This window comes from Bubalus kerabau, chromosome 8 (genome assembly GCF_029407905.1).
Source record: "Bubalus kerabau isolate K-KA32 ecotype Philippines breed swamp buffalo chromosome 8, PCC_UOA_SB_1v2, whole genome shotgun sequence".
NCBI classification, from domain to species: Eukaryota; Metazoa; Chordata; class Mammalia; order Artiodactyla; family Bovidae; genus Bubalus; species Bubalus kerabau.
Window position 1 is genome coordinate 97,461,017 of NC_073631.1, and position 17,069 is coordinate 97,478,085.

The 17,069-nt window shown below is 39.0% G+C and overlaps 1 protein-coding gene across 2 annotated transcripts in view; it reads right to left on the reverse strand.

The window, feature by feature from the left end:
* Nucleotides 1-3,873: 3,873 nt before the first annotated feature.
* Nucleotides 3,874-17,069, reverse strand: part of CEP41 (centrosomal protein 41) — a 49,757-nt gene continuing 36,561 nt past the window's right edge. For both annotated transcript variants that reach the window (XM_055590922.1, XM_055590923.1), the window contains exons 5-11: nt 16,160-16,229; nt 10,860-11,004; nt 9,028-9,179; nt 8,588-8,655; nt 7,417-7,531; nt 6,749-6,964; nt 3,874-5,792 (exon numbers count right to left, since the gene is read on the reverse strand). In XM_055590922.1, coding sequence (XP_055446897.1) covers nt 5,668-5,792; nt 6,749-6,964; nt 7,417-7,531; nt 8,588-8,655; nt 9,028-9,179; nt 10,860-11,004; nt 16,160-16,229 — 891 coding nt within the window. In that variant the 3' untranslated portion in view covers nt 3,874-5,667. The remainder of the gene's footprint in view (nt 5,793-6,748; nt 6,965-7,416; nt 7,532-8,587; nt 8,656-9,027; nt 9,180-10,859; nt 11,005-16,159; nt 16,230-17,069) is intronic.

The window sequence follows — 17,069 nt, forward strand, 5'->3', positions numbered from 1 at the left end:
CTTTTGAATTAACACCAAGATATGTATGTCTAGCTTTGGCCTGAAGTTAAAATTGAAATGTCACTGAATACAATCCAGATATGACCTCACCAGTCCCTCATCCAGTGCAGGGCTGTTCATCATCTCAATGATTGTTTTGCAAGGACATGTGGGACTAGGTGGATTTGAAGATGCAGATGGATTCTTCCTCTAAGGACTCTAAGGTCAGAAACATCATTCTGTGAACACACTGAGACCCAGGTGCTCCTTACAGGAAACTGATATGACCAACCAAAACATTCAAACTGGCCAGATGAAGGAAGAGCTCTGAGAAAGAAGCACAGAACACCCGTCAAATCTGAAAAAAACTGTCAAAGGGTAATGAATTCTCCCCAAAGCTTTCAGGATCCATTTGGCAACTCAAACTGTGAGCATCATCTACCAACCCCAGAGACAAAGACGGCCAAATGTTCACTGCCAAACTAAAAGAAGAAAGTTAAAAGTCTTCTGTGTAACCAGTGGTGTGCTCAGCCACATTTTTAGAGGAGTGCAGTGGAATGAGAGCTCTGCTTACACACGGATGGAGGCACAGAGGTCTGCTGCTGCTTCCTCCCATGAAGCCCAGGCCTGTGACCATGAGCCAATTCACACAACTTATGTTTCAGCCTACATCAGAAACATAGCCACAAAGGAAAGAGAAGATCGGACACAAATCATATCAATGTGGTTTTATTGGAGAGTTCAACCATCAGGAAAACAGCCTACTTTCCCCCTACAATCTGTTGAAAAGCCGGTAACTCCCCTTCTCTAAGTGATATCTCATTAGGGACATGCTGAGAACCAAAACAAATCTCAGAAACCCTGGGGCACCTGTCTTCAAGACAGGTCACCAGACACAGACAACGGTGGAATGGGGAAATTCATGGTCCCAGAAGCAGATGCTTCTGCCCCTGGACTCCCATTGCCCTTCGTGTAGGTAGAGGAGGAAGGCTTTCAGTGGAATCTCAGGTAACGGGGAAGGGAGGGAGGCTGACAGCCAAGGGAAAGTTACATTTTTGTTGGTGAACTGGAGGTATGGCCAGGGAGAGCGTGCTGGGCCCACCCAGAGGGGGAAGCCCAGAGCAGAGTGGTTTTCTCAACCTTCCAGCTCAGTGACTCAAGGGCGAGTTGCTTAATTTCCACTGGACCCTTAGTCTCTTCACCTAAAAATGGGGGCGCCTACCTTGTGGGGATGTTGGGATGGTCAAATGAGTCAAAACATAAAATGAAGACTCTAAGAATACTACCTAACACATAGTAGACGCCCCATAAATGTTTACAAGCATTAATACCTGGAAATCTTTAAGATTTGAAACAAAAGAGAAAGTAAAACCTGCTCTCAGATGGGGAGATGGTGTATAACCCGTAGCTGATGAATTCTGAAGGCTATGCTGAGCCTGAGGGGACCGTGGAAACAGGCAGACTGTAGACAGCCAGGGTAACAGTAAAGGTCCTCACAGCTTCCCGGGCACCTCCTGCAGGGGGTAATCTACAATTCTCAGAGTTACAAATGCCTCGCCTATGAAAGGACGTCCAAGGGGACAAGGGATAACAAACTTTCCGGGTCTCCAGAATGGCAGGCCAGGGCTGGGTGACCGCCACGGTGGGCCTGATATCCCAGACTTCAGTCCTGATGGATTTCTTTAGTTCATTTATTCACATACGCTTATTAAGGGTCACTGTCACGTAGTTGGTGATTTTTACCTTCTAGGAGCTTATAGTCAAAATAATTTTTAAAAATGTAGTCAATCAGTCCGTAGTGTCTAGTAAGTGATCTCTGTTGCCAAACATTTCACCAGGTGCCTCAGGATGTTATGCATGTGAAGAGAATCTGAGTCTGCCTTCGGAACAAAGAGGATCAGCATCAGAGAGTGAGACCGTAAGGGGACGGGGTGGCGGGGGAAGGAGGCAGTAGAGTTCTGTAAACACATAAAATCATGCACTGAATCCCGTTCTGCCAGGATTCAGTGCTGACAAATTGCCACCATTACACATTTTATGCCATAACTGACCTGCATGCCGATTTAAGGACATGGCAATAGCAATTTCAATAATTACTGCAATTTTAGGAAAGTACTACTACCCAAATGTATTTTGAACACTTGGGAAGCACAGTGTGTCCTATTTGTTGTTTTCATAGGAAAAACATATTAATTTTCATCAAAAAAATAATTGAATAGAAGATAAGCATATCATCATGCTCACATAAACTGATGTAAAATACACATTTCTGATGTTTCTTGAAAAAAGAAAAAGGAGAGTATCATGGGAGTTACAACTTTGAAAGAACTGTGAAAAAATAAAAGCACATTATAGATACTGGGAGTATTTTAGAACTGGAGAAAGAAAGGTTCTTAATGATTATCTTCAGGATAGAACAGGAAGGGAGTCATGGATTTAAATCCAGGTGGACAGAAATTAATTATCCCCACTAAAAAAGTCAGAGAACATAAAAGACAGAATCTACAACGAATATATAACATGACAGAAACCAAAACCAACACAAGAAAAATTGCCTACATATTTCTTTCTAGCCCAGGACTCTGATTTCACTTATATTCCACAAGGGAATTAGAGAAAAGAAGGTTTTGTTTTGTTCTGTGTTCTTGGTGAGTAGCCTAAAGTCTTATGAATTTTTGTATAATCTCAATAGCACCACGGGAAAAATCCCTCAGCAACTAATGAACACTATTTGTTCTCTTTTAATTCTGACTTACACCCTAGTCCAATATGATTGTGCTAGTTCTGACTTTCTACTAAAGGTGAAAAATAAAATTACTTTTAGGCCATTTAAATCATTCTATGTCTTTCAGTAGACTAAACCTGACATTACAGCCCGAGATGTTCTTTTTGTACTCGAATGAGTAATGTTGCCTTCTCCTCCCTCTTCACTTCTTGCTTTCACGCTTCCCTCCTTTCTTTCTTTAGAGTACTGAATGTATTAGTTAGACTTTGACCATCACTGTCGCTCAGAGAGAGGAGTAGCTGTACTTCGAGGAAGCATTTTCCATCCAGGGGGTCCTAAGTTCCCAGGCAAGAGCAGCTCGCCAGCCTCTGCAACGCTGACGAGAGTCCCATGGTGTTGTGTTTAAGGTGGCCATCGGTCCCTGCTGGGCATGGAGAGAAACCCAGACCTTCTAACTGGAGAGCTAAGGTCTCCTGCCCTAACTGGAATGATTTCCTGATTCATTTATACAAAGAAAATACGCGTTCCTGGGAGATACAGCAAAAAGAAGTACACTTTCCAATCACCCCAGGCTCATGTGACTCCCCACAGATCATCTCAACAGAGAGGGAGAGAGAAGTTGGCAGACTTCAGCATATTAATAGCAAACAACAAATTAACAACTATGTACTTTAATTGTCAACATTCATAATTGCACAGAGTATCACAGATCACTTAAATAATACATGTCAGTTAATCTAATGAAGAAACTAGTAAGGCAGAACATTCAGAGCAATACCGTGAGCAGTAAAAACTGTCTGCGAGTGACACTTAACACACAAAGTACAGAATGAGAACAGGTCTTTGAGGAGCAGTTATATAAAACCCCTACCAACAGGCAAAGCACTACGGAGAGACGCACATCAGTACAGTCAACCTGCCAGACCTCTCCAGTAAATGCACAGCAATTCTAATAGGCTCGGCTACACCGACTGTGTGCACACACAGCCATTTCAAACACTCTAGTGTTGTGTGGTGATGGGAATGCAGAAGAGGAACAAAAGGGGCTACCACTTACTTGTAAAACTGAATCCAGTGGGGGAAATCTAGACTCCTGACTAGTTGACTTGAAAATGGAATAAACAGAACTCTGTCACAGAGAAAAAAAATTTTTTTCTTAAAAATGTATATGTGTCCAAAATGGCTGAAAATTTTGCCCATGCTAGGGGAAAGTTGAATGTGGAAAAATTTGCATTTAAAAAAATCTATGCTGTAAAGAAAATAAAAAGCCAGAGCATTTTGGCATTAGCAAAAGGCTGAACTTAGTTCTCAGGCAATAAATTTATGGGGAAACATGACAGGCTCCTCATTAAAGCTTTGTGTACGTTGGCTGAATTTTATACAAGATTCTTGAATCTTATGGAAAATTGGGCACGGCTTGACATCTGAACAATGTCCCTGGTTTGTTTGATTTCTAAAGCATCGGAAAATGTTGCACTTTGGAAATCAAGTAGAGAAGAATAAACACACTAAAATAGAACTGGGCTGAATCTGAAAGTTATTTTTCCATATGTCTCTATAAGATATTTATTACCTTTATTTCTCCTACAAATACAGCTTCCCATGCTGGAAATACTGTGATACCTTTTTTTTGGTGGTGAGAAAAATAGTCCTGTTAAGACAAATCTTACCCAGCAGCAATAACCACCTAAGGATAGGCAATTTTCAGCTGGCTTTTCAGAGGCTGGTTGCCATGACAAAGAGCACAATTTATTCCTCAGTCCCTTATCACAACTACAGATCACAGACCATAAAAATTAACAAGCCTCTTTTTCCTTTTCCTGATGATTTCAGAGTTCCTCATCCTTACCTGAGGTCTTTTGTTCCCCCAATTAAATGGAATGAATGTCAGTCATCTAGCAATTCAATTAATGCCGATTCAAAATTCTGGCCAAACAAGAATCTATAATCACAACCTCCTAATCACAGCTCAGTCATGAGAATGAAAAGTAAGCAGGAAATTGCACTAATTACTCAATTAGACTAATACTGTATTTCTAAGCAAGGATTTAAGGGGTTGTCAGCTCTGACAAAGGGCTGTGGAGTCGTCCTCACCTTGTGTGCTGGTAGTGACCCAACCAAAGCCAGTGTTTTCAAGGGGCCGTGATTTCTACCCATCTAATATGAATATGCCTGAGCCGGATAATGGAAATTTACAACTAATAAACCAACCACAAATGAGGGCGACTCCAGGGGGCTTCAATGAATGGCTCTCAACCCAGCCCTGTACAGTGGATAGGGCTTTCCCATGAGGGTGGCTGAGCACACATCATCACCTGTGCTGGCCCCAGAACATCTCGTGAGCGGGAGCTTCGCACACACGTGAGAGCGGCTACTAAATCTTAACTGAGTAATGCTTACAGGTATTGGCTTCCAAACTCAAGACAGAACGTGCATCGAGTGGGTGCTGGGCAAAAAGCTCCTCAGCCAGTGGGTCCACACCTGATGGGGACCCTGGCGGCGGCTATGAATTATCCGCACCCCCAGGGGCAGCTTCTCAGGCTGCAAAGCCTACCTAGAGAACCTTTGTGAAACCAAGAACACTGAGTGAAAAAGAACTGGCTGGGAAGGACACACAGATGTGCCTGAAGTAGTTACAAAACAATGCAGGATACAGACCAAAACAAACTCGACCTTATTTTTTAAAAAATGAAAGCCTAAAAAAATTAAGACTGTTTTTTCCTACTCAGTTTCAGAGACTTAAATATTCTGTAAACAACAGGGAGGACACTAGAGCCTGTCATGCCTCTGGTTTTTGTAAAAATCCTTCCCAAGCTGGATGTGGGAAAGGAGTTGGAGATAGGAAGAGGGCCTGGCACACATGCTGAGGTCTTTGCAGCAGTTTCTGAAATGACCAACTTGGGAACTGCTCGGGGTTCCAAAAGGAGAGAAAACATTTATTTGACTAAGGCAGACAAGGTCCTTTACTTCCAGGGTTTGCCTTGCAGGTGGCCACTGCCCAGTGAGCGGGGATTCTGGTGGCTGGCAGGGCTGCGGGTGCCTGGAACCTTGGCCTCTCTTCCAGAAGCGTTAGCTTGGCTCAGCCGGCCTGGAGGAAGCAAGAAAGCAGGGAGCAGAGCTGCAAAAATGATTGCAGAGACAATCTGCCAAGTATACTTTTAAACTAATGAAGTCTTATGCTACAAACCACTTTTAAGCTAATGAAATTCTATTCAGCATCTTCTTTAGGTTAAAACTTACTCTTGAGCCTTGAGATCAATTAGAAGGTGGGGAAGAGGGTAGGGATGAAAGGAAACCCAGATTATTGTTCTTTCCTTCCTCTCCATTGTCCCAACCAACCTCGCCTATTCATCATTCCTTCTCACTAGAGAAGGGAACAGGAACGACTAGAGGAGAAAGAGAAAGCACTGTGTCAAAGGAAAGGCTGGAAGTGTAAGAAGCAGCAGCAGAAGGAAGCAAAGTTTTCCAAGAAGGAATCAAGGGCTTCCCCGGTGGCTCACTGGTAAAGAATCCACTGGCCAATGCAGGAGACATGGGTTCAATCCCTGGGTTCGGAAGACCTTCTTGGAGAAGGGAATGGCAACCCACTCCAGTATCCTTGCTTGGAGAATCCCATGGACAGACGAGCCTGGCAGGCTACAGTCCTTGGGATGGCATAAGAGTCAGACACGACTTAGCGACTAAACAACAAAAACAATGGTAATGATGAGGGGAAAGATGGAATGCTTTGTATTCCAAGAAGGAATCTGAATGCTTTAGCTTAGCCTCTCAACTCCTCCTAAGATACCCACTTTATTTGACTGAAAACTTCTCTTCTCTTTCAGTTGTCTGTGTGCAATGCCTAATTCTTGCCATCATCTGGGAGCACCTCCGCTCACTCATTTCCCTTCTCCTCACATAGCACCTGCATATTTCCCTCCCTCCTGCAAATATTTTAAGAATCTGAATATAAGAGATCAAGCTTCTCATATGATAGGTTGATGTTCAAAGCTGTAAATCTCAAGTTCTACAGAAACATTATTTCCAAAGGTCAAAATATCTTACTAGGATTGTCTGCAGGACCCTGGTCCTCTTCCAGGTAATATTCTATCTTCTTTAGGTCTTCCGGGGTAAATCTCCATTTATTCTCAGCTGGTAGGGGCGGCACTTTGGGACTGGATCGTTTTCGGGCAGAACCAGGAGGAAGGGCCTGCTGGCAAGATGCTGGCAGGGAACCTGTAATCAGTCCTTCTGGGAATTTCTGAGCTAAGACTTTTAGACCTGGGTATGGAAGATCATCAGAAAAAGCACTGTTAGCATGGTGAGGCCAAGGCAAACCTGGAAAGGAGCCCACGTGTCTCCTCAACACAAGGACGGGAAATCTTTCTTAATTGCTTCACCATTAAGTAAATTACACCAGAAAATGTCCGTTGTTATGTGGGATTCTGAGAATTCCACCAGAAATTGCTTTGCTCAAGTCTTCAGCATTAAGGCTTTCTTACAGAACCATAAAGCAACATCATTCTTTCAGGAATTAGAAACATGTGCTGATTGAGGTAAGGGAAGTTTCACATATCCTGACTCCCTTCCGCCAGCATGTTTTTTTCTATTTCCAGAATACTGAATTCTGAGCTCTGCAGGGGAGGGGAGGGGGGAAACTCTAGGAGTGAAGCTGAAGGAGTGTGAGTCCAAGTATTTGCCTTTTAAGTCCTAAGCAGAACATAGCCCCTCACCTCCAGAAAGCATGAAGAGGTTCTCAAATCCCCGCTCACACATGGTGGTGGCCGCCTGGCTGGCCAGCCTCTCGTCGTCGTCATACAGGATGATGATCTTGCCGTGGGCATTTTTCTAACAGTCACATGAGTTAAGGTTTGACCACACTGAGCTAATGCTCCTAGACTATACAGAAATGCCGAAGGAAGGAAAGCAGTCAAGGTTTGCCTATCTTGAGTTCAGGGAGCATGGGATGACCCCTCTTCAGGGCATCCTGGATTTTTTTTCCTGTGCTGAAAACCAGCACAAGCTGGTATCCTTTTCTTGTGTGTGTGTATATGTAACTATATATATCTCTCTCTCTCTCCAAGATGGCACTAGTTACATACTGTATACTTTTTGGCCCTTTCATCTGTACAATCCTGGAGAGCAATTATTATAAACTCCATTTACAGATGAGGAAACATAAAAACTTGAGTGCCCAGCGTGCCCACTGCAGCCTTACTTAGAACGGTAAAAAAGTGGGAACCGCCTAAAAGTCCAGTCCTCCAGAGAGGAATGATTTAGTAAACTACAGTAAATCTAAAGATCAGATATTTTACTGCACCAAAAACAGAGTTTATACAGAACTTGTGTTAGTGTGGGGAAATTCATGTAATAGGAAGTGGGGGAAGCAACACACTAAATTATATATTTAAGTCTGACTTCCACTTTGTTGAAAAGACTACATAGAAGACCGCCTGGAATAAAATACACAAAAGATTCCGTAAGAAATCTTTTTGTTATTCAGTTGTGTGGTTATCGGGGATTTCAATTTTCTTTTTTCTATTTTTCAGTATTTAAATTTTCTATTTGTACAATTTTTATGAGCAAAGCAAATTAAAATTTTAAGAAGAAAAAAATTAAAATAGAAGGAAAAAATTCACTCCTTATATTTTACTTGGGGAAAATGAAAAAAAAAAAAAAAAAAGCTTTCTGGGGAAAAAAATGTCTTAGGACTAACTGTCAATAGATCCTAACTGTTAATCTAATGTTTTCTTGTCCAACTGCAGGATGGACTAGAAAGCAGCCTCAGCAACAGCTAAGGATCCAAATTCTAAAATATGCTAAGTTAGCTAATTAATATCGGTAAAAAATTTGATTCTTACAATCCTTATACCACCCAACTCTTTAAAGTGCAACAAAGGATACATACTCAAGAATATCATTTGAGTAAGGGTTCATTGTTCTAGACAGAGTTGCAATTGGGTAACTGTAAGCTGCAAAGAGAAGAAAAAGCTTAGGAAGTTTGTAGTTCTCAGTACAACTTGGCTCCAATCCCTAGCTGGTTTAACATCTAAGAGTTAAACATATTTTCAAACTCACTAGTGATAAACCTAAATGCTTCTGTGAGAGAGAAGAGAACAGGACACAGTGAAGGACAGGAAGCATTCTGACATTTAGCCCTGGGCCCCTGATCCCTCTGAGGATTTCCCCAGCCTCTCTCAGAGCGTGCGGCGGAGCCAACTCACAGGTTCCCGGAACCCCTCTGGCTAGCACTATGCTGACCACAGGGTGTGGGTCGAGCCTGCCGGGCTCAGGACCGGGCTCTGTTCTTGGGAGTGAGACACTGAAAAGCCTTTCTCTCTTACCTCCAACAACGTGGCACCGCTGGTAAGAGTCTCTATCTCGTACATCTAGCAGCAGGAAAGGGCAGTCGGGATAAGGTTTGTCTTTGGTATTGGGCTCTGTTTTCTCCACAAGCCCTTTGTCTAGATCCAGTTCCCCAACACCACTGATGACGCTGCAAGTGCAAAAGTAGGTCGGCAGACACTAGTCAGGGCTGGGTGGCTTAAAGGTCAAATGTGTTTCTTCAGAATGGCGACAAGAGTGCTCAATGTCTTTTCAAAAAACACTTCAAAGGAAAAGGAAAATGGATATGGTGTCTCAGTTCTGTCTCTGAATGCAAGGTACTATGGATGGATTCTTATTCTATCACCCTGGACACCAAGGAAGGGATCCACTGTCCATACTCACCTTCAGAGAGTGCATGTTAGGTCATTAGCATGGCAAAGGGGCAGAAACTGTAGGGCACATGCTGCCTCCAGCAACAAGGGCAGCATTCAGAGAAAGAAAGAGGCGAACAGTTAATCCAATGGAATTTTGATGAGTGTAAGAAAGCAGAGCAAAAGGAAAGAATAAAGTTGACCAGACAGGAGAACTGAAGACATTTCTATGTATATTATATGTAACATAAAGTAACAATGGTGTTTTAATATATTTCATATACTGTGACTTATCCAGTATGTCTTATCCTCAATGCCTTTAATAGTTATCTGCAGTCACTTAAATTTTTATGGGTTATGACGTTGAGGTTGAAAAGGCTTTTAGATTTTGTGGCATATGATAAGACGGTGGAAAAACTATGATTAAAATGAGGAAGGTTTGTTTCTGACCCATTTCTGAAGTCATAGAATTACCAAAATTGCTTGCCAGGTTAATATAGGCAAAATGTGGCAAAAACATGAGTCGGAGAAAACATGTGTTATGAGCAAAATGCCAAGCAGTGAAATATCTGCACTGGGATAAGAAGATGATCACTTTTCTGGTAATATGAAGACACACATGCCAAGCCACAGGTTGGTTCGTCTGTAGCAATAGTTCCTCTCCCATCACAGCAAGTCAAAGTCTGCCTTTAAATCCAATGAAAAGCTACAACTATATGCCATATGGTGCATATTTTGTTGAACCAAAGAAGAAAAAACTATGTCATATGAAACTACATCCTCATGGAAGCCTTGTTCGTCTATCTTGTTTTGAATGCAATTTTAGAGTCCCTGCACAGAAGTAGTCATGAAAATAATAGCAGTGCGATTGACAAGAGCAGTGCTGTCCGCGGTAGAACTAGCTTGTCTGGTAGATCTGTTTTACCAGTAGAAGGGATGGATATGTGCAGAACATTAGTACCATCTTGTAATCAACAGTGAATATAGGTGAGGAAGTGCTGCATCGTGAAACCGCTTTGTGCATTGCAGAGCTGACATCAAGGCTGCTTTCACTCTCCTTTGCACCTATTTAATATCAGAGCACTATGTGTGGCACTCTATTTTTCTTCTGATTCTAGACAGGGTAATTATAAGCTGCAGCAGACAGAAAAGGAGAGGGGGGGAAATCATACTCTCTGAGTCAAAAGACAGTGGTTGTAAAACTGAGTCCTAATAGCAAACTTGCATATGTGAAAGCCCAGAAGAAAGGGGTTGAGGAGGGAAAATTAAAGCTCTCCTATCAATATATGCTTGCATTAACTAAGAATGCTGTGAAAAGATTCAGGAGGTGGCATTTATATAGAGAGAAAATCAAATGGCTGGGATGAAAATGTAGGATTTCACGACGCCAACCTGTTTCTAAGGTAATTAAATCATTGACATGGTACTTAGATTAATGAAGGTAAAATGCAGTGAAAACATGAATCTGATAAGAGCACCTCTGAAGAGTCGAGCGGCTAAAGTCCCCGGCTCCCTCACTGTTTATGAACTGCACAGGGCTTGGCGACTGCTCCCCAGGGCTCCCATTCCCGTTGGTCTTGGCAGTGATTTCAGCATCAGGCTCTGAAGTTGCAGAATCATTGTCTAAAATGAATAAATAAATAAATTTAACCTCAGAATTTGTATTTACCTGTTAGGTAGTTCCACTGAAAGTAGGTGGATAAAGGAACTCATATCATCATTATTAAACTGTTCTCTAAGTTCTAACATACAGATTCTCAAACTGTAGTCTGTGGACCCCAGGAGTCCTAAAGACCCTTTTTCAGGGGATCTGAAAGGTGAAAACTATTTTCATAATACTACGATGTTATTTGTCTTTTTTATCATGCTGCAGTTTGCACTGAGGGTAAACATGGCAGTTACATTTTTTAAAAAGTCCCTGATAAAGTAGTAATCATAATTTTTATTAAATGTCCTCCTTAAATAACACATCTTTAAAATATTCTGTGTGATGAAATGGGGGAATCCACACACAACAAATTTGCTACATACCAACATCCCATTGGTGTTTCAAGGGAAAGTATGTGTGGGATTCGTGCTGCTTTTGCCTTGAACTCCACTTTTATGTGGTAGAAAAATTGACATGAAAACTATAGTTATTTAGGTTTGTGCATTTGGCATATATTTTCTAAAAGATGATCTAAGTGAATTTCTCATTTCAAGGAAAACAACCAATGGTATTTGTTGCAATGATTAAATTTTAAACAGAAATAGAATTTTGGAAACTATTTGCCACAAAGAGCTTGACTTCTTTACCATCTTAATGACTTTCCTGATAAGATGGGTGTTGAGGTTAATAAATGTGACTTTTTGATATTGTGTAGTGAAATCTGTCAACATTTGGAAGATAACTCTTAACTTAGTGAAAGTAGTGAAAATTAAAGTCGCTCAGTCGTGTCCAACTCTTTGCGACCTCATGGACTATACAGTCCATGGAATTCTCCAAGCTAGAATACTAGAGTAGGTAGACTTTCCCTTCTCCAGGGGATCTTCTCAAACCAGGGATTGAACCCAGGTCTCCTGCATTGCAGGTGGATTCTTTACCAGCTGAGCCACAAGGGAAACCCAAGAATACTGGAGTGGGTAGCCTATCCCTTCTCCAGGGGATCTTCCTGACCCAAGAATCAAACTGGGGTCTCCTGCATTGCAGGCGGATTCTTTACCAACTGAGCTACCAGGGAAGCCCTCATCAGTACTTTCCAAATGACCAATGAATGATGTTATAAAATTATGTATGAGTAAAAAATACATTCAGAGTTCAAAACAGACCAATGGGCTCAATGTAACAGGGTATGAAAAGTTCATTGATATGGTTTCAGATTCCACACTACAACCAACCTTTAAGAAGGTACCAGCTATCAAGTTTTGATGTAGTGTCAAAGAAAAATATTCATATTATATGAAAGGGCTATTAACATGTTCTTCCTTTTTTCAATTAAGATCTGGGTGAGGCCAGATTTTCTTCAGGTTACTTCAGCCCAAAGAGTATATTGCAACAGACTGAATGCAGAAGGTATGAGATATTAGCTGTCTTCTGTTAAAACAGACATTAACATGACTTACAAAAAGTGTGAAACAATGTTATGCTTCATATATATTTTTGTTTTGGAAACACAGCTATTTTGCATAAAAATGTTATTTATGTTTGCAATGGGGTTAATATTATTATTTTTAAGGTAAATAGCAAATAAATATTCTTAAAATTCTATTTAAAATTTTAATATCACAAGTATTAATAGATATAATTCACAAAAACCAAAACTCTTTGAGGTCGTCAAAAATAAAGTGTAGAGGAAGACTAGTACCAAAAGGCTTGAGAATGTGCTGTTCTAACCAGTATAATGAGAGAATAAATAGAAATAGGAAGTGTAGTTATTAAAGAGAATATAAAATTTTAATTTGCATATAATATACCTAGAAACTTTAAGAGAATCCTATGAAAATAAGGAGAATATTCATAAATATGTTAGATTTTAAAATTAATCTAGATTGTAAGGTTAATTTAAAAAATAAGCTATTTATAAAATAAATAAATACTGACAATCAAAATATTTTTTCTATATACCAATAAGAAAATAACATGAAGAACATCTCATTTACGATAACAGCTAGTTACAAAATATACTCTCCTAGAAAATTAACCTATTAAAGAATGTGAAGGCCCTATAAAAACTGATAAGTGCTTTATAGGTCTTATAAAAATTTTACTTCGGGACATTAAAGAAGACCTGGATGAAGAGAGAGTGACATATTGTGCATGTTCCTGACTTAGTGATTAAAGTAAAGTGATGTTAATCCTTTCCTAATTTAATTTTCAGCCTTAAAACAAATCCCAATGGACTCTAAAAAAAAAAAAAAAAGCTTAAAAGGATTTTAAAGATGAGAAGAATAAAGATATATGTATATGTAATTCAGAGAATCTGCCTTTTCAAGTAGTCACATATATTGAAAAGGTAAAGGATCAAAACAGTGCAGTAGAACAATGGAAAATTACAAAGAACACAGAAACAAATCCTAGGAGAGAGATATATATATATATATATATATATATATATATATATATATATATATAAATCTAATGTATGTTAAAGGTACAAAAACCAGTAGGTAAGAACTATTAAATAAATAGTGCTGGGACAATCTGTCAACTATTTTAAAAAAAGCAAACTTAGATAACCTCTTCTTATTTTGGATTTTATGACTCTAAAGCACTAAAATGAAAATACAACAGACTAATAGATTTAATCATGAAAAAATGCAAACCTCAAATATGTCAAAAGTTAACACAAAGAAAATTAAAAATCACAAATTAGGGAAAAAATCCATGACATATGTAAGTGAGAAAAGGTTAATATACTTAGTTCATTAATATTTTAAAACTAGCTCTTTAGTAGAAAAAAGACTGTATGCACAAAATAAAAATGCAATCAAGATAAAACTGTTAACATGGAAAGGAAGCCTTCTTTGTACTCCAGAATTGCAGGCCATCAGGCCCCTTCCCCCAAGGGAACTACCTTCAAATATTTGTCTCCTTCCAAAAATGAAACAACTACATATTTTACATATATTTATTTCTCCCCTTCTTACATATCCAGAAAGACGCTATTCATACTGCTCTACACTATGGTTTGTTGTTTACTTTTTTTTTTAACTTAATAACATCAAGTAAAGATTTTTCTCATTTATTTTCAAGGCTATATTGGTTTCTAATGAATAAAGAGATCATAATCATTTAAAGATTTTACAAAAAAAAGATGAACATTCCATTAGAAAAAAGCAAGAAAGGACATGTCCTCAAAAGAAGAAATACCTATGACCAACAAACACAGACATGTATGCCAAGGCTCAATCTCATTTTCAGATAAATTAAAACTAAAACTATTATATACCATTTTTCATCCATCAAACTGGGAAACATTTACAAAAGTGAGAACTATTCAGCACTGGCTGGGATGGGGAGAAATGGGTCTTCTTATTTGTTCGGTGGGAATACAAACAAGTAGAACCTTTTGGAGATAATGTGGAATCAGCGCTGAGCATCTTAAAACGGTTCCACCCTTTGACCATCTGCAGCAGTTTATCTTCAGGAAATAAGTCAGAACCGTACAAAAATTTATGTATTTACATTACAACATTCTCTCATAAAAATGAAAAATCAGAAAAACATTAATGGCCAACAATAGGAGAATAATTAAATAAATCATGGCATATCTAAAGGCTAGACATTATATGACAACACAGCCTTTACAACTGAGCTTTTGAAATCTATTTAATAGCAAAGTTTTCATGATAAAATGTTCAATGATAACAGTATAATACAAAACTATATACGAAGAGTATGGATTTGGGTGGGGAAAATAGACCGAAATGTTAATAGGGTTTATTAGTTATTTTAATTTTCTTCTTTATATTTTTTTAACAGGTTTCTGATTTTCTAGAAATATATTTTAAAGCAGGGAAAAAATAAATATTATAAAAGTAGTTTTTTTATTCCTTCAAAAACAGCCAATGTGTATACAGATACAATCTGCTCTACAGGCATTCCTGAGTGAGTTATTATTCTGTATAGAGCACTAAAAACACTAATATTACTCACACATTATGGTGTCCTACTTTACAAGAGCCTATTTTGCTCTGCAAATTTATCTCAGAAGAGAAAATTGCATGTGCCCATATGTCCTGGTGTTGCAATCTCGACAATGAATTAAAGGACAAAATCCAGGTACTTTATAATAACCAGGTTAAAACTGGGAGTACTCGTATGAGGAGACTCAATTATCTCTATTACAAAGAGCCCTTATTTCTCTGCAGTGTGAGAGGCATCCGTCAAAAGATAAATTCCTGCCTTTTTCAGATTCTCTTTATCCTCCCTAACAAAAACAAGCCCAGGGAAATGACAGTTGAGTTGTACAAACCCGGTATTCAGACTTCCTGAGAAACTTGTCTTGAAATCAGAAGTCAAATTCCTGGCCTACATCAACCTTAACAAAACACATCCCCCTTCAACAAGCAGCCGCACATTGACAGCTGAGGACTTCAGGATGAATAAAGACCTTTGCTCTGTGGATTCTTTTCATGACAGTACACCTAAGAGGCTTTCTTTTCAACTTGGTATTTAAGAAAGGAGATCTGGTGCCTATCTGTCTTGCTAGCCTTATCTCATAACCCTCACTCAGACCCCAGCCAGACTGGGTTATGTGATTCCCCAAACACGCTTGGACCTCTCCGTGCCTTTGCTCAGGCTGCTCCTCAGCCTGAGACAGTCTCACCCTTAACTTGGCACCTGTTGAGATTCCACGCCCTGGAGGCCACGGCGTGCATGTGCACACATGTATTGAGGAGGAAAATAATAACAGAAAGACAAGGTTACTCATATGACAGAAATTCATATGACTCCATGTAAGCAGAGCTGTGTCTTTTTCATCTTCAGCTGTAGTCTCATAGCACCTAACTCTGTGGCCTGTACATATACAGAGAGCAGTAAAAATATTTGTTTAAAAAATTAATTAGTATATTAAACACATTTAAAACATTTAAGACTAAAAATGTTACAACCAGTGAACCAGACAGCTTTTTTTTTTAAAGAAATAAGAATTAGCAAAGCAGCAGATAGCATTTCTCAGAGAGTCACAATCTAATTACAGACAGATACATCAAAGTCCCTGTGAACACAATAGCGCAGGATCCCACAGTCAAATGGTCAACTTGTTATTTTCCCCAAATCCTCAATTCTCATTACCTTCTAGCCTTTGAATCTCCTCAGCTGTCACTTCCAGTGTTTGATCAGATAGGGACGCAACCTGGATGACCTGATAGAAAACAGAATGAAATGTGTAGATGTGTGTATGTTTGTCTTTAAACAGAGGCAATTCTGTTTTTAACAGGAGACGAGGAAATATCAATCAAAGATCTCCTGTTTTAAGAAACTGTCAGTGTTCCCAGTTGAAGACTAAATCTCAGGTCTTCTTACTTTGACGGCAGTAATTACATTACATTTTCTTCATTCCAGAAGAAAAAACTTGTTTAAAACATTACACAATAAACTTAAAAGACCAAAAGGATAATTTTGGACAAGAAACATAAATAAGGGTTTAAAACTGCCTTCATGTATATTCTAGTTTCAATATAACATGCTATTTCTTAAAAAATGCATAACAGCATTGTATTAGAAATTATTCAATGAAGAAATAAATGTAATTATGGATATATTGATTACAATGTTGTACACCCAATACATAGTTTTTAAAGTACTTTTCTGTTGTAGGAAGTGATAAATTAGGAGATTGTGATTAATATACACATACTACTATATATAAAATAGATAATTAACAAGGACCTACTGTATAGCACAGGGAACTCAATATTCCATAACAACTTATATGAGAAAAGGATCTGAAAAAGAATATATATACATATAATAACTGATTCACTGTGCTGTACACCTGAAACTAACACAACATTATAAATCAACTATACTCCAATAAACATTCAAAAAATGGTACGTAAAATTCAAATTAAAAAATAAATAAATCACTTTTCACAACTTAGCTCATTAGACTAACATCCACCTTGAGTTGCATATCACTGGAACCTTTGTTTGGGGGCCAGAGAGACATTTTGTCCATAATTTTAAAATGAAAGAAGAAAGT